This window comes from Macaca mulatta, chromosome 7 (assembly GCF_049350105.2).
Source record: "Macaca mulatta isolate MMU2019108-1 chromosome 7, T2T-MMU8v2.0, whole genome shotgun sequence".
Taxonomy (NCBI): domain Eukaryota; kingdom Metazoa; phylum Chordata; class Mammalia; order Primates; family Cercopithecidae; genus Macaca; species Macaca mulatta.
The window spans coordinates 123,445,970-123,467,160 of record NC_133412.1 but is presented as its reverse complement, the minus strand read 5'-3'; the positions used below and the strand labels follow the sequence as shown (position 1 = coordinate 123,467,160).

At 41.1% G+C, this 21,191-nt stretch overlaps 1 protein-coding gene across 2 annotated transcripts in view; it reads left to right on the top strand.

Annotated features, from left to right (window-relative positions):
- The first annotated feature begins 496 nt into the window (after positions 1 to 496).
- SOS2 (SOS Ras/Rho guanine nucleotide exchange factor 2) overlaps positions 497 to 21,191 on the top strand; it is a 113,784-nt gene continuing 93,089 nt past the window's right edge. The window contains exon 1 of one of the 2 annotated variants that reach the window (XM_077938030.1): positions 497 to 1,173. In XM_077938030.1, coding sequence (XP_077794156.1) covers positions 1,087 to 1,173 — 87 coding nt within the window. In that variant the 5' untranslated portion in view covers positions 497 to 1,086. 2 annotated transcript variants of the gene reach the window in all.

The following is a 21,191-nucleotide window of genomic DNA, read 5'->3' as shown; positions in this document are numbered from 1 at the left end:
CACCATCACCCTAAGAAACAGTTACTATATCTCCTAACGATATACTATATATAGTATATAATTTGTATAAGCATACAGTACTCATGAAAACAAGCCACATAGAGCACAAATACGTTAAATATCCCGTCCAGCCCGAATGACCCTTTCTCTCCACGTCCCTGTACAGCCTCCCAAGACGGTAGTCCTGGGGCTCGAGGCGCCACAAGAGTGGCACCGAGTTCGGATTGTCTTGAGCAGGTCGAAAGGAGGGGGCATATGGGGAAAAAGCAGTCAAACTGGAGAGTCTGGAGCGGCCCCCGGTACAGTCCCAGGAAAAGCGGACTCCCCCGGGCCCCCAGGCCCAGCAAACCAGCGCCGGGAAGGCGCCTCTGCCTGCTCCGCGGCGCGCATGCTCCGTGTTAGGCCTCTCGGGCTACTCGGGATTATGAGCGCCGGGCCGAGGGGGCGGGCCGAGCCTCGGCTGCTGGGACCCGGGGCTCGGCGGCGACACCGAGGCACTCTGTGCGGCTGCTAAACGGGCGGCAGCGGCGGCCGGCGCTGTGCGCGCCATAGTGAGGCTCGCTCGCCCGACGCGCACTCCGGGTCGGTCCCCAGAGCTTTGTGGAGGTGACTCGAGTGGGCAGGGCCGGGCGGCGCTGTCGGCTGGGAGGGCAGGGAGGAGGCGATGAGGAGACAAGCAGCCGCCGCCGCTGCTCACCGCCCGCCGCGGCCGTAGCGGGAGTCGGGGCGGGGCTGGGCCAGCTGTACCCCTGCCGGGCCGCGAACCCAGACAAAGGAGGAGGAGCCGCCCCAGAAGCGGGCCAGCGCCGCCGGGAAAGGAGGTCACCGCCGGGGGTCGCCCGGACTCGCGGATCGCCGCGCTTCCTCTGCGGGCACTGCAGGAGGCGAGGGCCGCCCCTGCGGAGGAAGTCGACCCCGGGGTCTCCGCCTGCCCGCCGGCGCCGCCTCCCAGCCGCCTCGGCCGTAGCCTCGGTCCGGGCGGGAGGCGGCGGCCGCCGGCGAGGCAAGGCGGCCCGCGCCCTGCCTGTCAGGCCACCGGCCCGGCCCGCGGGCTGCCCCCGATGCGGAGGCGCTGTCGCCGGGGCCATGCAGCAGGCGCCGCAGCCTTACGAGTTCTTCAGTGAGGAGAATAGTCCGAAATGGCGGGGACTGTTGGTCTCGGCCCTGCGGAAGGTCAGTGCTGGGGCCGGGGCGGCCGGCGGGTTGGGGGCCGGGCCCGTGGTCCCCTGGGCTTCTAACGGGGAGCAGCTTGTTCCTCCCACAGGGCTCGAGTCCCGGGGCCGAGCAGTTTCTCGTTGGCTGGCAATGGGGGCTCACAAATGCCTGTTGCATTCTGAAGGACGTTTCTCAAGTTTTTTTGCCTGGTCCCGGAAGGAAGGTTTTGTTATGATCATAAAACTGGATTTCATGTTGCAGTCATTTCGTCAGGCTACTTCCGCCGTTGACCAATTTGTTGTCCTCAGGCTGGAATCGGGCAAGAGAAAGTCCCGCTGGTATTTAGACAGTTTCTAAAACAAAAGCACATTTTCAGGTCGGGTAATTACTTTTAATTAAGTTCTTTGGGAGTGTTTCCCCTAGGCGGTTTGCTTGTCAAGGGTATCCACTTATGAGGCAATGGTTTTTTGTAATATGGATGTTTCACATGTGTGAAATGTCAGTGAGTCATGATATTCTTATTCATTTTACAGTTCTAAAGGTACATTTAAAGCGCCTTCCCACTTCCTGCAGACGGTGTCTTACCTGTTTACAAGAGATTACCCTTAGAAAATTTGGTGTCTTCACGACCAAATTGCGATTTAGGACTTGAAATCATTTTAAGGAACAAAAAGGGGGCAACTCCTGCAAATCAGTCTTTCACGTTTGGGTGCATTGCTAGGGTGCATCTTTCCTGTAGATGGTGGTGGTCTTCTTCTGAATTTAGGTACTAACCATATGATCATTTTTATAATAAATCCTTTTGTAGGATCAAGACATTTAAAGACTGAATAGGTGCGGGATCAGCTATCATGCCTGCTGAGCAGGGGCTTTCTTTGCCATTAATGCAAACTTAGTCCTTTCTGCCTTTTGTGCAAAATAACCAAGAATACATTCTAAAATAATAAAGAAAAAATAAAGATTAATTTAAGAGACTATACTTGTAAAATATATCCTCATACATTAAATTTCTATAAATGAAAGGAAGTAGTGTATTTTAAAGTTAAAGACATTTTCCTCATGCGTTGAGAGTTGCAGATTTTCCATTATTTTCATAATTCTTACAAGGAAGTATTGCTTTCCTCAGGGCAAACACCAAGTCGTATCTTTTTAAAGAACCTGGCAGAGATGACTATTGGCAGCTAGACAGTTATTCCATTGGTATACTAAGTGCTAAAGTATTAAATTGACCTTACTTCCATGTGCAGCCCAATTCTGTAAGGAAAGGGGAAGAAATGAAAAGTGTGCTGAGTGGTGATAATGAACTCTGGCCTGAATTAAAAGCAAAGGGGGAAATGTGTAGATAGTAATTAGCCCTTTGACCACAGGGAAGTGTGAGTGTAGTTATCAGGTAGGCCTATATTGTTGGCAGTGTGATGCAGGTGTGTACCCGTTTATAGTTTTCTGGTAGCAAATAGTATTTGAGTGTGTGTTGCATAACTTGTTCAATAGGTAACTTTGATTCTAATAATCTCTCATGTCCCGAAACAGATTTATGTTTTCTTTTTCTTTAAATAGAGAAAGGGTTATACTATGTTGCCCAGGCTGGTCTTGAACTTATGGCCTCAAGCAGTCCTCCCACCTCTGCCTTCCAAACTGCTGGGATTGCAGGCCTGAGCCACCTCGCACCAGACCCAGATTTTTTTTTTTTTTTTTCAAGTTAGGCTAGAGACAAAGCCAAGATTAGCATCCAATCCTAGTCCATTGCTTTGATGCTATTACTTTGCATTTATACATTGTGCTTGCTTTCCTGGAACTCAGGTGCCTTGTAGATACTATGTCATATTCCACAGTTCTAGTATGTTCTTTATAAAGTAAATACATCTAAGAAAATTTGGTCTTTTGAGGTGAATTCAGAAAACATTTTCTGTTAACTTACTGTTATGATGGAATTGAAGTACATTTGTATGGAAATTTTAAAAAATATTTTTGGAAAAATTTTGTTAAAAGTAATTAAGATTATGTCCACTTTTGTGGTATTTAGGACATTGCAACTTGTAGGTCTATAGTGCCTGCTAAGAGCTGTAGCTCTTAGGGAGCTAAAGGTTCACTCTTTTCTTTGCAGAAAGTTTTAAATTCTGTTATGTATCAGCCACCTTGTCTTTGTAAAACGAGAATTTCTACCATTTTGGGGGAGTCTCTGTCTTCACATTGAGAGTGTCTAGAACTTGGCATCCTTCCTCTAGCTGACCAGATAGTTACAAAGACAACTAGGATTTGATTGGAATATCTCTCTCCTTCAGTTGGTGTTGCCATTGTACATGTGGTGTATTCTAGCTTCATTAATTCACCTAACCATTATTGAACACATTTTAGGTACTTGACATGATGCTGGATCCTAAGAATACAAAGATAAAATAAAGGCCCCTCCAAAGGTGTATACCATCTAAACCAGAAATTCTAAAATTTAAGGTTTTGGTTTATGTAAATGAGATAGCGATTCTGAGCTCAGAGTTCAGTAAGGGATATTTGTGTGTCTATGAAAGGAGCAATGTACTTGACTGTGTCAGTTTAGTCAACTTGGACATCTTGGTAGAAAGTCTAAAACTGTTAGAATGTAATTTTCAGAAAGGTAAAGTCATGACTTCCAGGCAAATGTAAATGAGCATGTATCAATGATTTTGATTCAGCCCATTACTTAATGAGGGAACTAGTAAGATGTTAAAGTCATTTAATATGAAAATTTGAGGAGGTAGGTATTTATAGGCAATTTAATAAGGGAATATTAAGACTGTTGGGTTACATACAGAATTAGTTAATATCCTACAAGAAACATAAAAGAAGAGGCTTTGGGTTATCTTTTCCTCTGGCTAAACATTACTTGCATCTCAGCCGGCGTGGTGGCTCACGCCTGTAATCCCAGCACTCTGAGAGGCCGAGGCTGGTGGATCACCTGAGGTTAGGAGTTTGTGACCAGCCTGGCCAACATGGTGAAACCCTGTATCTACTAAAAAAATACCAAAAATTAGCCAGGCGTGGTGGTGTGTGCCTGTAATCCCAGCTACTCGGGAGGCTGAGGCAGGAGAATCACTTGAACCTGCTAGGTGGAGGTTGCAGTGAGCCGAGTTTGCACCACTGCACTCTAGCCTGGGCAACAGAGCGAGACTCCATCTCAAAAAAAAAAAAAAAAAATTACTTGCATCTCTATGTGCCAAAAATCTGTAACCTAATCTTATAGATGTGTAAAATAGCTCAATCAATAGAAATTAATAAAAGATTCAAGCATAACACTGTACTGAAACACACCCAGTATTCTCTTTTGCTTATTTTCCAGTTTTGGCTAATTTTTATGAAAACTGGATATCTATATCTATATCCATGTATATATCCATATATATATCCGTATATATGTATTTGACAAAGTCACCATTGTCAACATTGAAAATGCAAGGGATTTTTTAAAAATCAACCTCAAGTATTCATTGCATTAAAGGGAAACAGAGATGGCCTGAGTGCAGTAATCCTGATGCTTGTAATCCTAGCACTTTGGGAGGTCAAGGTGGTGGATCACCTGAGGTCAGGAGTTCGAGACCAGCCCGGTCAACATGGCGAAAGCCCGTCTCTACTAAAAATACAAAAATTAGCCAAGTATGGTGGTGCATGCCTGTGATCCCAGCTATTCGGGAGGCTGAGGCAGGAGAATCACTTAAACCTAGGAGGCAGAGGTTACAGTGGGCCGAGATCACACCACTGCACTCCAGCCTGGGCGACAGAGCGAGGCTCTGTCTCAATAAAAGAAAGAAAGAAAGAAAAACACAGAGATAAACAAATAGATTTATGGAAAAATAATTTTGGAAATAGAAATGTAGTGTTCTTTAGCTTTTTGCTTGTTCTTTAACTTTTAAAACAGAACCTCACCTAGAGCATTTAAAAACATAGAGGGCTGCAAAGCAGAGTGAAATGACACTACTAATGGATAATGCATGGATTGTTAACATTACTGCTAAATTATGTATCTTCCATAAAAGAGCCAAGAACATAATTGCCTTCACCTCTACTCCCCAAGATCATTGAAGCTATCGTGTTACTTGGGGAAAAAAGAGCATGGTATATATTTGTAAATGCAGTTTATTACCTGTGTCTTTGAAATGCCCTGGTACTATATGCATGTGTTATTTGATTGTATGTTGAGATAAATCAGCATTCTTCATATGGGAAATATACCTCAAAATCATTTTGTCAGATTTTACAGTCCCTGATATTTCTTTTGTAGATGTCTTTTCAGTAAGGTGTTTTTCACCAGGCTAGCCATAGAAAAAAATATGGCTGTTTTCTTGCCAGCTGTAGTTATAAATGTCAGAGAAAGGTAGAAAGAATTGGTTGAATTACTTTGTACCTGAGTCCAATTAGATTCAGGTTAAATATCGACCTCCCCACCCTGTGACAATTTGCTCTTAGATATCTAAAAGGCAAGAGGTGTGAGAGAATGTCTGGGTTCATTAATAGCAGTCTAGGGCAAGGAAAAAGAATGGTAAGGGCTTTGATTTAAAAATGATTTTGTGAAATTCTACTGAGATCCTAGTATTTCTGCGTTTGTACAAATGTCTCTTGGAAGTTTGTTTTAGAAGATAGCACTGGATCTTTCCTGAGGCCCACAAGGAAAGTACAGGGTGATCTGAGAAAATATAACTGGTGTCATTGATATATGAGAGTCAAAGAAGACTTTAAGAAAGCAAGATTTGTGCTTCTTTCTGGATGATATATTCAGATATATTGATATTACTGTCCCCAGGCTGGTCTTGAACTCCTGGGCTCAAGCGATCCTCCCACCTTGGCGTCCAAAAATGCTGGGATTACAGGTGTGAGCTACCTCGCCTGGCTGCAGACACTGTTCTGCAGTGTCTGATACGGAAGATTTAGCAGAGCCCCTGCTGTCATAAAGCTTGTGTTCTAAATGGCTGTGGCAGAGAGACAGACACTAAGGAAGTCAACAATTATCTGAAAGATCAGTAGAATTCACAAAAAAAAAGGGGCAGGGGGAAAGGATTTGAGGCTGAGGGGAAAGTAAGAACATGATTTGTTTGTTTTGAATAGGTCTCAGATTCTGAATTTAATGACTTATTTTAAAAAACAAGAAGAATAAGTAGATGTATGGTAGACTGTAGGTACACTGAGTTAAGGTCTTCACCTGAGAATAGGAAGTCCTGTTGGGTTCGCATTTACATGGCAAAGTAATTAGATTAACTCGATCAGAATTGTGTTTTGAAAAGATTACTTCAAGTCAAAGCCAAAAACTAATAAGAGATCCTGTGATTTTTGTGACATGAGGCCTGTTGTGGAATTCCTAAAGCCGCTGAATATAACAGTAGAACTCGAGGGAGTCATTTGGAATTATTCCAAACTAATAATGACCCAAACTGACCCGAAGAGTTCAGCCAGAACTAGATGAGCAGTAGGAATGTACTTTAACTTGCTGTACTTGGCTCCCTGTCAGCCGTGATTAAGTAGCCTTCTATTTTCGGTTTAATTTTGGTATGGTATATTTGGAGCAATAATATTCCATTAAAGTGTTTTATGCTGAGTATTCAAAGCATTACCTGTGTTACTACTTGACATAAATCAAGTATATGTCTTTTATATTATGTCTTTTATATGTCTTTTATATTAACCATGGACTCTCTTTCAAGGGAACAGTAGTTTGATTATATCCTGCATATTTGAATCAAAAGGAATTTTAATGTAACTAGTGGATTTAGCATTATCTCATGTTAACAATTAACAATCAAAAATTCTTTTCTTCCATGGGCCAGGTGCGGTAGCTCATGCCTGTAATCCTAGTACTTTGGGAGGCTGAGATGGGAGGATTGCTTGAGGCCAGGAGTTCAAGACCAACCTGGCCAATATAGTGAGACCCCCATGTCCATAAAAACATTATTTTCTTCTTTTACATAAAAATTATGCTAGTACAAAGTTTTTTCAAATGGATAAAGTATTACACACTTCACATTTTAACATGTAGAAGTGAAGCAATAAGATGAAAATAATATCAAGATCTAGATATAAGGACTAGTATTAGCTCTTCTAAGTAAAGTTTTCTGTAGTACAATTTTCTTCTTCATTAGGTCATTTTGTAAACTCAAACACTATTTCTCTCTTTCTCTCTCTCTTTTTTTTTTTTTTTTTTTGACAGGGTTTTGCTCTGCTACCCAAGCTGGAGTACAGTGGCATGATCATAGTTCTCTGTAGCCTCCAACTCCTAGGCTCAAACGATCCTCCCACTACAGCCTCCTGAGTAGCTGGGACTACAGGCATGTGCCACTACACCCAGCTAATTTTCTTATTTTTCTGTGGAGACAAGGTCTTGCTATGTCCCCCGGCTGGTCTCAAATTCTTGGACTCAGGTGATCCTCCAGCCTTGGCCTCCCAAAGTTCTGGGATTACAGGAGTGAGCCACCTGCCTGCCAAACACTACTTCTTACATGCAAAGTATATTATAGTTCTTTCGTAATTGACCTATTAGCAGCATTTTACAGTTGATCTCTTTCTCCTTTTGAAATCCTTTCTTCATTTGACTCCAGAAGAACATCAAGCTTTCAGGGGTTTTTTTCCCCTGAATATTCCTTCTAGTTCCCCTTTCCTTGATTCTTCCTCATCTTCCTGACCAAATCCTTCTGACCTCCCCCAGACCACACATATATATATGTGTGTGTGTGTGTGTGTGTGTGTATATATATATATATATATATATATTTTTTTTTTTTTCTTTTCGAGACAGAGTCTTGCTCTGTCACCCAGGCTGGAGTGCAGTGGTGCGATCTTGGCTCACTGCAACCTCTGCCTCCCAGGTTCAAGCACTTCTCCTGCCTCAGCCTCCCAAGTAGCTGGGATTACAGGTACGCACCACCATGTCATTAATTTTATTTTTGTATTTTTAGTAGAAACGGGGTTTCACCATATTGGCCAGGCTGGCCTCGAACTCCTGATCTCGTGATCTGCCCGCCTCGGCCTCCCAAGTGTTGGGATTACAGGCGTGAGTCACTGCGCCTGGCCATTTTTCAGACTTCTATTTCTATTTACACATACTGCCTTGGAGATGCCATCCTACCTCATTGCTTTACATATAATCTATATCTGATAATTACCAAATTTACATTTCTGGCTCAGACCTCTTTCTTTTTTTTTTTCTTTCTTTTTTTTTTTTTTTGAGACGGAGTCTCGCTCTGTCACCCAGGCTGGAGTGCAGTGGCGCGATCTCGGCTTACTGCAAGCTCCGCCTCCCAGGTTCACGCCATTCTCCTGCCTCAGCCTCCCGAGTAGCTGGGACTACAGGCGCCCGCCACCTCTCCCGGCTAGATTTTTGTATTTTTAGTAGAGATGGGGTTTCACCGTGTTAGCCAGAATGGTCTCGATCTCCTGACCTCGTGATCCGCCCGCCTCGGCCTCCCAAAGTGCTGGGATTACAGGCGTGAGCCACCGCACCCGGCCAGACCTCTTTCTTAAACGTGGATGCTCAACTCTTTTTTTGAGACAAGGTTGCACTCTTATCACCTAGGATGGAGTGTAGTGGCAAGATCACAGCTCACTACAGCCTTAACCTCCTGGACTCAAGTGGTCCTCCCACCTCATCCACCGCCACCCCTATATAGCTGGACTACAGGTGTGTGCCACCACACCCCAGCTAATTTTTTTTTTCTTTTTCTTTTTTTTTTTTTTAGATGGAGTCTCGCTTTTTCGCCAGACTGTAGTGCAGTGGTGCAATCTCGGCTCACTGCAACCTCCACCTCTCAGGTTCAAGCGATTCTCCTGCCTCCCAAGTAGCTGGTACTATAGGCATGCGCCACCACGCTCAACTAATTTCTTTGTATTTTAAGTAGAGACCGGGTTTCACCAATTGGCCAGGAAGGTCTCAATCTCTTGACCTTGTCATCTGCCTGCCTTGGCCTCCTAAAGTACTGGAATTACAGGGGTGAGCCACTGCACCCAGGCCCAATTTTTTAAAAACTTTGCACAGCCGGGCGCGGTGGCTCAAGCCTGTAATCCCAGCACTTTGGGAGGCCGAGACGGGCGGATCACGAGGTCGGGAGATCGAGACCATCCTGGCTAACACGGTGAAACCCCGTCTCTACTAAAAATACAAAAAAACTAGCCGGGCGAGGTGGCGGGCGCCTGTAGTCCCAGCTGCTCGGGAGGCTGAGGCAGGAGAATGGCATAAACCTGGGAGACGGAGCTTGCAGTGAGCTGAGATCCGGCCACTGTACTCCAGCCTGGGTGACAGAGCGAGACTCCGTCTCAAAAAAAAAAAAAAAAAAAAAAAAAAAAAACTTTGCACAAACTGGTCTCCAACTCTTGGGCCCAAGCATTCCTACTTCCTCAGCCTCCAAAGTGTTTGAGTTACAGGCATGAACCACCACGCCCGGCCAACTTTTTACTTGATATTTCCACATAGGCATCTCAGCCAACACTGAATCCTTTTCTTCCCCCGCAAACTTGTTCCTTTTGTAGTGGTTCACATATCAATAAATGGCTACTCCATCCTTCTGGTTGCTCAAACTAAAAATCTTAAGTTATTCTTGAATATTGTCTTTTTTTATACCACACATCTAATTTGTCAGCACATCCTTTTAGCTCTACTTCAAACTATAACTATAGTTACCGTTTTATACTTTTTGACTTTTACCACCTGGAACCAAGTCATCATCACCAATCTCCTGGAATATTGAAATATCTTTTCAACTGGTCTCTGCTCATCTACTCTTGCCCTATTTAGTTTTTGGGTTTTTTTTCCCCCAAACACAATAGAGATAAGTGAGATCATTTCACTCCTTTGTTCAAAACCCTTTCAGTGCTTCTCAGAATAAAAGTTAGTCTTCCCAAAGGTTTACTAGGTCCTCTGCATTCTGGGACTGCTCCACCTCCTGCTTTTACCTCTCTGACCTCTTTAATATTGTCCCTTGTTTGTTCTGCTTCTGCCCCATACTAGCTTTCTTGTTTCTATAACATAGACATGTTTTAGTCTTAGGACTTTTGTACTTGCTGAATTTTCTACCTGAAACACTCTTCCCTTAGATAATCACCTGGCTGGCCCTTTTACCTCCTTTAGGTCTTTATAGTCAAGCATCATTTTCTTGGAGAGATTTTCTCTTACAGCCGATCTAAAACTGCTACATCCTCCTGCTTCCCAGACAGTCCCACATCAATGTTCACAGTGTTTTCTCTCATAAACCTGTATCTCCAATATAAATGGTATATCCAGTTCTCAATCCAGAAACCTAGTCATCATTCTTCCCCTCTTTCTAACATCTATTCATCACTGAATCTACTTGATTCTTTCTCCTAAATTAGGAGTTTTCTAACTTTTTTTGCTGTGTATCCCAAAAGAATTTTGAAAAACTTGCACATTTTTATGCTGACATCTGGAAATTTCCATTTTACATTTAAATAGTTGCAGTAGATGTAATTTTATATGTGTTGTAAATACTCATGTTTTAAGGAAAAACAGTTCCATCAGTCTTTTAAATGTGCTGAATGGAATTTAAATACGAAAATAATTTGATATCCACCATCATCTTTTAAAAATACACATGAAAAGTGTGTCTTTAAAAGTTGGAAATTTTACACTGTCCTTTTTTCTCTGTGAACTTTTTTCATTATATTTCCCATACATAATTCTAATATAGTATTTTTAGACTTGAGTCTTTAATCCCTCTTTTTAATTTATACTTCTTTACAACCACAAAAAAGTCTACATACTGAGTTTAAAAAGATTTTCCCTACGACCGTAAAGCTTTAAAACCTGTCTTTTGAACTGAATTATTATTATTATTATTAAAGTCTCATTCTGTCACTCACCCAGGCTGGAGTACAGTGGCATGATCATGGCTCACTGCAGCTTCAACCTTCCAGGCTCAAGCGATCCTCCCACTTCAGCCTCCTGAATAGCTAGGACTGCAGGCACATGCCACCACACTTGGCTAATTTTTAAAAAATCTTAGAGATGCTGTCTTTTTATTTTCATGGGCCTGTCCCCTCAGGAAGATGTGTTTTTCGACAGTAGGCTAGAGGATGGAAGAGGCAAGATACTTAAATGAAAATATTTGTAATTATCTCTTTGTTTAGTGTCCTAGGATTTATGTATTGCACTTCAGAGCAACATGTGTATACTATAGAGAATTTCAAGATAAGTGAGAGATCCGCCTTTCTTAGTAAAATGGAAGGGCAGCTGTGAAAGGAGAGGTGTAAAAGGAGACCCTGCTTTACTCACTGTGTGCAGACACCTTGTCAGACAGATCTTCTTTAGGAAAGAGTACACATGGCTATTTAGAAAGTATCCTGACAGACGTGGGTGTTTGGCCCCGGGACTGATTAAACATAAGTGAATGAAACAAATTTAATAGTGATCTTTTCCCAGTTCACAGGGGGAAAAAAGCTATTTTTTTTCAATTTTATTTTTCTTCTATAAATTAGAAAAAAACAATCTTTGTTGTCTGCTGCAGTTTACTTGCTAGTGAGTAGTGAAAGATTGTAAAATAAGTGAACGAGTGATAATGGAGGTTTTAAAGGGAAAATGGCTTTTAATACTTTTTGGTTTTTGTCTTACAAACATGTTCCTGTAGTTTGATTTTAAGTTTTAAAGTCATTACTAGCATTGTCCCTGCTGTGATAGAATATATGTCTTAATATTTCATGTTCTGCAAAGAACACTGATTTCCAAATGATCTGCCACTGGAACAAGTTGGGAACCATTTGTCTAGCCTGTACTATCCTGGGTTTACAGGCAAATGGCCTGCCTTTATGGGAAGGTGCTTCTAGGTCATGTGCCATTCACAGAAAACTTTGATGACAAAAAGTTTTGCTTCAGCTAATCTTTTTTACATATTTGATTATATTTTGGTAAGCTCTCACCTAATATTAAGTAGAAATAGCTCCTTGGCCTGTACTTATTTGCATTTAAATAAACTTACATTGTGAAAGCCTGCTGAAAGTACCTAATTAAGAGCATGGACTCTGAGAAGTATTAGTAGACAGTGGGAGGAATAGAGAAACATAAGAGAGGGAATTCCCTCATTTATAAAGTTGTATGAGAACCAGGTCTCCAGATACATATCCAGTGAAACGAAAACAAATTTTATGGAGTTTAAAAGCTTTTTCAGTATCCAGATAATTTCAGTGAGGCCAAGAGATCTGTTTGCTGCTGTGAATCTGTTTAACAAGTATTTACCGAGTACTTTCTTTATGCAGGGTCTGTTTTGTTTTTTTTTTTTTTTTTGAGACGGAGTCTCTCTCTGTCGCCCAGGCTGGAAGTGCAGTGATGCAGTCTCAGCTCACTGCAAGCTCCACCTCCCGGGTTCACGCCATTCTCCTGCCTCAGCCTTCCTAGTAGCTGGGACTACAGGCCACCACGCCTAGCTAATTTTTTGTGTGTGTTTTTAGTAGAGACGGGGTTTCATGTTAGCCAGGATGGTCTCAGTCTCCTGACCTCGTGATCCGCCCGCCTCAGCCTCCCAAAGTGCTGGGATTACAGGCGTGAGCCACTGCGCCTGACCCAATGCAGGGTCTGTTCTTTTAATGACATACTAGATTACCTGTATGCTAAGAATACAGGTGTAGGGAAATAGGAGGAGACCAAAAACAAGAAATGGGAGCTGATGTGGTAGTGCCCACCTGTAGTCCCAGCCACAAGGGAGGCTGAGGTGGAAGGATCCCTTGAGCCCAGGAGTTTGAGACACCACTGCACTCCAGCCTGGGTGACAGAGCAAGATTCTGTCTCCACACCTCTCCCCTGCCCCCCAAAAAACAAAGAAGTGATTCCTGATCTTAATGAGTTTAGAGTATACAACTGTGGTTTCAATTCTTGCTTATACACTTTGATTAGAAAAATGTTGCCTTAGAATATTACATTTTAGAATTATTTTTAAAAACTTTATTGGGATATAATTGATATAAAGTATTTACAGTGCATACAATTACAATGTACAATTTGATGTTTTCAACAATGTGATAAGTTGTATATACACAGTAAAACCATCCCAATAAAGCTAGTAGACATACCCTTCAGCCCCATAAATTTCCTCTTGACTGTAAACTCCCTCCTATTTCTCCCCACTCTCAGGAGACATCCCAAGCCATCACTAATCTGTTTGCTTTCATTATCGATTGCATTTTCTAGAGTTTTATATTAATACTAATAGAATCATACTGTAAATACTCTTTTTTTTCAATCTGGCTTCTTTCAGCATGATTATTTTGAGATTCATTTATGTTGCATGTATCAGTAGTTCATTCCTTTTTATTGCCCAGTAGTGTATTCCATTGTGTAGATATACTGTGGCTTGTTTATCCATTCACTTATTTATGTACATTTAGTTTTTCAGATCTTGGCTATTCAAATAAAACTAGTCTTGGCCTCCCAAAGTGCTGGGATTATAGGCGTGAACCACCACGCCTGGCTGCTTAACTTTTTAAGAAACTATCAAACTGTTTTCTAAAGTGGTTGTAGTTTTACGTTCCCACCAGCAATATAAGAGATCCTGCTCCTCCTGCCAACACTTGGTAATTTAATTTTAGCCATTCTAATAGCAGTGTAATGGTATTTTGTGGTTTTGGTTTGCATTTCCCCAGTGATTAATGATGTTGAACATCTTTCATGTTTTTATTTACCTTCCATATATCTTCTTTGGTGAAGTGTTTGTTCAGATCTTTCACCCATTTTTGTTGAGTTGTTTTGTTTTTTGTTTTTTTTTGGCGGGGGGTGGAGTCTTGCTCTGTCACCCAGGCTGGAGAGCAGTGGCACAGTCTCAGCTCACTGCAACCTCCGCCTTCTGAGTTCAAGTGATTCTTTCCCCTCAGCCTCCCAAGTAGCTGGGATTACAGGCACCCACCACCATGCCCTGCTAATTTTTGTATTTTTAGTAGAGACAGGGTTTTGCTGTGTTGCCCAGGTTGGTCTCAAACTCTTGGCCTCAAGGAATCCACCCACCTTGGCCTTCCAAAGTGCTGGAATTACAGGCATAAACCATCTCACTCGGCCCCCTATTTTTTTTTTCTTTTTATGGAGGTTTCATTATATACCATTCTCTTAATACTATCTTTTTATCTTTTTCTTTCTTTCTTTCTTTTTTCTTTTTAAGAGGTAGGGTCTTGCTATGTTGCCTAGGCTGGTCTTAAGCTCCTGGCCTCAAGTGATCTTCCTGCCTCAGCCTTCCAAAGTACTGGGACTATAGGCATAAGCCACTGCACCTGGTTTATACTATCTTTTGGAGAACAAAAGTTTTAAATTTTTATCAGTTTGTTTTTTTAGGGACTGTGCCATTAGTGTCATATTTAGGAAATCTTTGCCTAACCCAGGGTTACAAAAATTTTCCCTTCTAGAAATTTTTTATTTATTTATTTTAATTTTCAGAAATTGAGATAAGGTCTCACTGTGTTGCCCAGGCTGGTCTCGAACTCTTGGCCTAAAGTGATCCTTCAGCCTCGGCCTCCCAAAGTTTTGCGATTATAGGTGTGATCCACCATACCTGGCCTGTTCTAGAAATTTTGTGGTTAAATTTTATTTTTATATCTATGACCTATTTGAATCACTTTTTCTTTCTTTTTTTTTTTTTTTAAATATCTCACCCTGTCTTATGGTGCTGGTCGAATCATTTTATATATGGTGTGATAATTCTGCATATGGTATGTTTGTTTTTTTGCATGTGGATTATCTGTTTTTTCTGTGACCATTTATTGAAAAGGCTATTCTTTTTCCTTTGCTAAAGGTCTTCATGCTTTTATTTAAAAAATCAGTTGCCCACATATGTGTGGTTTTATTTCTGGATTCTCTATTCTGTTCTATTGATCATTTCGCTTATCTTTATGTCAGTGCCATACTGTTTTGGTTACCATAGCTTTATAGAAATCTTTGAAATCAGGTAGTGTTAGCCCTTCAACTTTATTCTTCTTTAGAGTTGTTTTAGTTATTCTAGGACCTTTGTATTTCCATAAGAATTTTTAAATCGACATACCAGTTTCTACAAAAAAGCTTGTTGGAATTTTGATTGAGAGTGTCTTGCATCTACAGATCATTTGGGAGAAATTGACATTATAACAGTGTTGAGTCTTCCAACTCATAGCTTATCTCTTCATTTATTTCTTTAATTCCTATCAGCAGCATATTGTATTTTTATTTTTATTTATTTATTCATTTTTATTGTATTTTATTTTTATTTTTTGAGATTGAGTCTCAGTCTGTGACCCAGGCTGGAGTGCGATGGCACAATCTCAGCTCACTGTAACCTGCGTCTCCTGGATTCCAGCGATTCTCCCACCTCAGCCTCCAGAGTAGCTGCCCGGCTAATGTTTGTACTTTTGGTAGAGATGGGTTTTCACCATGTTGGCCAGGCTGGTCTTGAACTCCTGAACTCAGGTGATCTTCCTGCCTTGGCCTCCCAAAGTGCTGGGATTACAGGTGTGAGCCACCGTGCTCTGCCAGTATTTTGTAGTTTTAGTGTATATCCTTCAACTAAATTTATTATTTTCTTTTTAAATTGAATTTTAATATTTCATAATGGGCTGGGTATGGTGGCTCACGCCTGTAATCCCAGCACTTCGGGAGGCTGAGGCAGGCAGATTACCTGAGCTCAGGAGTTCGAGACTAGCCTGGCCAACATGGTGAAACCCTTTCTCTACTGAAAAAACAAAAATTAGCTGGGCGTGGTGGTGCGCACCTGTAGTCCCAGCTACTTGGGAGGCTGAGGCAGGCGAATCTCTTGAATTCGGGAGGCGGAAGTTGCAGTGAGCCAAGATCACTGCCCTACACTCCAGCCTGGGCAATAGAGCAAGACTCCATCTCAAAAAAAAAAAAAAAAAAAAAAAAAAAAAAAACCAAAACCCCAAAACATTTTATAATGAAAACATTGCCAGTATTCTTAATCGATGTTTGAGATATTTGCATCCTTGTGGAAATCTTGGCAATGGAATGAAGAATTTGGCAAAAATAAATATCAGTCAGACTGTGTATCCAAAAGGATTTATTTCCACATTGTACCTGAAGCTCAAATGTTAATTAATGAACAAGTGTATTAGCAAGATTTTTAATTTAAATGTGAAGATGAAAAACTGAAAAATATAAATTAGGAAATAACATTTCTATAACTTGTTAAGTGTAGTGGTTTATCAGGTTAAAAAGTTAAAGTGCTTTTGTGTGTGTCTACACATGGATTTATAGTATGAGACTATTCTATTTATAGTGTTATATGTAAGGAAATGCCTTCTGGCAATTTGAAAATATGGTGTAACTAAAATACAGGTCTGACTTGTTAATCTACTGTTAAAGACTGGAAATTATTTTAATTGCTCTTTTTCTGACTAGTCTTTCAAAAAAATATGATAGGCAAATTGGTTCTGTTGTGGTAATTTTATGTTTACTGTCTCTGTGGAAGTGTAAAGCATGGTTCTCTTCCATCGTCTTCTTGATGTCCTATTACAGTATTTATGGGTGAGATTTTAATATTGCGTATTTATTTTTATGACTTTTTGTATTTGAAATTAAGAAGTTTGGCATAAGAAACTTTGATGCTTGATGTTCAAATTGCTTTGTAGCTTATTTAACAAAATCATAATCACAGAAAAAGAATCCATCCCAGTTAGACATTATCTTTTTTTTTTTTTTTTTTGAGACGGAGTGTCGCTGTGTGGCCCAGGCTAGAGTGCAGTGGCCCGATCTCGGCTCACTGCAAGCTCCACCTCCCGGGTTCGCCATTCTCCCGCCTCAGCCTCCGAGTAGCTGGGACTACAGGCGCCCGCCACCACGCCCGGCTAGTTTTTTGTATTTTTTTAGTAGAGACGGGGTTTCACCATGTTAGCCAGGATGGTCTCGATCTCCTGACCTCGTGATCCACCCGCCTCGGCCTCCCAAAGTGCTGGGATTACAGGCTTGAGCCACCGCGCCCGGCCGTTAGACATTATCTTAATTCTCATGTTCATCATTTTCACTGAGTGGGGCCCCTGGCTTTTTATGGAAAGATGTAAGAAACAACCTTGCCCCAGGGAGGGGGGTCCTGAGGAGGCAGGAGGATTGTTTGAGCCACGGAGTTGGTGACCAGCCTGAGCAATTTAGGTAGGCCTCATCTTTTAAAGGAAAAAAAAAGAAATGGCCTTATGAAGTCCACTGCCACACTTGCAATATAAATGTTTATTTATTTAGAGATGGAGTCTCATTATGTTTGGAAGCCTGAAACTCCTAGGCCCAAGGAATCCTCCCACCTTAGCCACTAAGAGTAGCTGGGACTACAGGTATCCCACTCTGCCCAGTTAAATGTCTATTTTTCCAAAAATGTCATTTTAAAATCAATTGATCTATTAGAAATGTATGGTTAAAATGTAATTAAGTTATCTCTGGCTGTGTTAAAGAAGTGCAGGGTATAAGAGGAAATATTTATTTTCCCAAAACCTAATTTGAATTTATTAGAAAATATGTTAGAAACATATTTCTAACATAGAAACATATTAGAAAGCCTGATTTTTTGGATATCGGTCCTATGTGAATTTCTAACTGCCTTACTGTTAGACTTTTTGGACCAGACTTCTTCAAAGAGTAGTCTTTTCTTACCATGGCCTTCCATTTCCCCATTCCCCAATTCAAAATTATTTTTATCAATTAGTTTGTATTTTGTCAAAATTATTTATATAAATAAAAAGATAATTAGCTCTTACTTCCCCCTTAAACACAAAATTTTCTGTTTCCTAAAGAAAACCACTTTAACTTTTCAAAGTGATTTATTTACTTCTATATTTCTAAGAAAGAAAATGTGCTTATATTGTTATTTCTTGTTTTTTTGTTTGTTTGTTTGTTTGTTTTTTGCTGTTTTGGATGTTTTCTGTTGAGTTCCTACCATGGAGGGTAAGGATTTAATATTCTTTTCTCTCTCTCTCTCTTTTTTTTTTTTTAAGGCAGGGACCCACTCTGTTGTCCAGGCTGGAGTGCAGTGGCACAAAGTATTTAATATTCTTTAATATGCACATACATTCCCCTCCAACCACACACACTTTGCATTTTCTCTTCCCCCACTTCAAGTTATATCTTAATTTGAGTTGGATTAATAGTCAAAGTTTACATTATTATGACTGTAAATGCTATTTTTGGGGGTTTTTTTGTGGGCAGAGGAAGGGAGGGGGAACAGGGTCTCACTCTGTCGCCCAGGTTGGAGTGCAGTGGCACAATCTCCACTCACTGCAACCTCCACCTCCCGGGTTCCAGCTGAGATTACAGGCACGTGCCACCAGGCCCAGCTAATTTTTGTATTTTTAGTAGAGATGGGGTTTCACTGTGTAGGCCAGGCTGGTCTTGAGTTCCTGGCCCCAAGTGATCCACCCCCACCTTGGCCTCCCAAAGTGCTGAGATCATAGGCGTGAACCACCGCACCCGGCCTGTAAATGCTATTTAATCTGCTTTTTCTTTTCTAACTCACTGCTTTTACTGGAGTTATTAATTATCTTGTTTTCTTGTTTGTATGTTTTTCTATGTAGTATACTTGTTACCAAATTGAAACTTCTTACCAGTTTTCTAAATATCCTATCAAGATTTTCATCCATTATATACTCTGTCAAGTTCATTTTCTTGAGACAGTCTCTCCCAGAGCCTTCTGACCTGCACCAGTGTGGACTGGTCACTTTTATTCCTGTTGTACAGCTCTCATCCTATAATTTCCTTTCATTTTATGATGGTCATTCCTTTGACCTTTCTTCCCTATTGATTCCTTTATTTCCTTTATCCCATTTTTTTCTTTCTTGATTCATACCCTTGTTTTAGTGTAGTACAAATGACAGAAGCTTAATGATAAAGACTACGTGAGAGATAAAGTTTTTGACCTTATTCTATCTAAGAATGTCATTTTAGCATGGCATTTGATATTGTTGGTGTCTTGGATTCCAGGCTGAACATCATTGCCATCTAGCTTCTAGTATTACTGTTGAAAGCTAATGTCTGCTTCTTGTATATAATCTGCTCCTCCTCACTTCCCTGTCCTCCCAGTCTTGTAGGATATTCTTTTTGTCTCCAGTGTCCTGACATTTAAATTTTGTTCAGTGACGTGGGCACTAGAAAAGCCTTTTAGACTTATTTTATTGATAATTCCCCCACTCAATTTCCTCTGTTTGCTAGATGATTCTCAAACTTTTGAAAACCTTATTTATGGTGAAGTGTAACATATAATCAGAAAATGTTTAAAGGATAAATACACATTTTAAGGAACACCTATGTAACACTCAGGTTAGAAGATAGAACATTGTCAGCACTTTTCTCAGAATAACTCTTCAAAAGGTAACCACTTTTATGGTATTCACTGTTTTGATTTTCTTTCTTTTTGAGACGGAGTCTCGCTCTGTTGCCAGGCTGGAGTACAGTGGCATGATCTCAGCTCACTGCAACCTCCACCTCCTGGTTTCAAATGATTCTCCTGCCCCAGCCTCCCGAGTAGCTGGGACTACAGGTGTGCACCACCACGCCCAGCTAATTTTTGTATTTTTAGTAAAGATGGGGTTTCACCATGTTGGCCAGGATGGTCTCGATCTCTTGACCTCGCGATCCGCCTGCCTTGGCCTCCCAAAGTGCTGAGATTACAGGTGCGAACCACTGCACCTGGCCTGTTTTGATTTTTCTTTACAGTTTTTCCATCTCAGCATGTGTCCCTTAACACCGTTGTTTATTTTTTTTTCTGACTTTGTTTATTTTTTATTTTTGTATTTAATTTTGTCTGACTTTGTGAATGAAATCCCATTGTCTGTATTTTTATCTGGCTTCTTTCTGCCAACATTTTTTCAGGGTGCATCCACATTTTATCTAGCTGTCATTACTACTGCATTTTTTTGACTGTGTATATTCCATTGTATTAATAAGCCACAATATATCTGTCCCATTCTGGATGAATATTTGAATTCTTTTCTAGTTTTGGAAGGTATTATTAATAATGTTATTTATGAGCCTCCTAGCATATGTCTTCTGATAAACATGTGTGCTCATTTCTCTAGAGCAGTGCTGTCTAGAAGAGATATAATGTGAGCCACACATGTAATTTTAAATTTTCCCTCCTAGGCTGGGCATGGTGGCTCATGCCTATAATCCCAGCATTTTGGGAGGCCAAGGCAGGAGGATTGCTTGATCCCAGGAGTTCAAGGCCAGCCTGGGCAATATAGCAAGAACCTGTCTCAAAAATTAAAAAATAAATAAAAATTTTCCTCCCTAAGTGAATTAATTAATGCAGGAACAAAAAAAAACAAATACTACATGTTCTCATTTACAGGTGAGAGCTAAACATGGGTACCCATGGACATAAAGGTGTTAACAATAGACACCGGGGACTAATGGACAGGGAGTACTATGCTCAGTACCTGGGTGATGGGATCGTTTGTACCCCAGACCTCAGCATGACACAATATACCTAGGTAACAAAATCTGCACATGTGCCCCCTTAATCTAAAATAAAAGTTAAAAAAGAAAATTATCATAGCCACAGTTGAAAAGTAAGAAGAAACAGATGAAGTTGATTTTAATAACATATTTAACCCAATAAATCTAATCATTTCAGCATGTGTCATAAAAATTGAGAATTTGACTTCTTATTTTAATACTAAATCCTTGAATCTGGTTTGTATTTTACACCAACATCCCATTTCCACTCAGTGGAGCTACGTTTGAGGTGTTCAGTACCCACATGAGGCTAGTGTCTATTATATTGGACGGTATAGTTCTAAAGAAATATATGTAGATCTGGCCGGGCGCGGTGGCTCAAGCCTGTAATCCCAGCACTTTGGGAGGCCGAGACGGGTGGATCACGAGGTCAGGAGATCGAGACCATCCTGGCGAACACCGTGAAACCGCGTCTCTACTAAAAAATACAAAAAACTAGCCGGGCGAGGTGGCGGGCGCCTGTAGTCCCAGCTACTCGGGAGGCTGAGGCAGGAGAATGGCGTAAACCCGGGAGGCGGAGCTTGCAGTGAGCTGAGATCCGGCCACTGTACTCTAGCCCGGGCTACAGAGCGAGACTCCGTCTCAAAAAAAAAAAAAAAAAAAAAAAAAAAAAAAA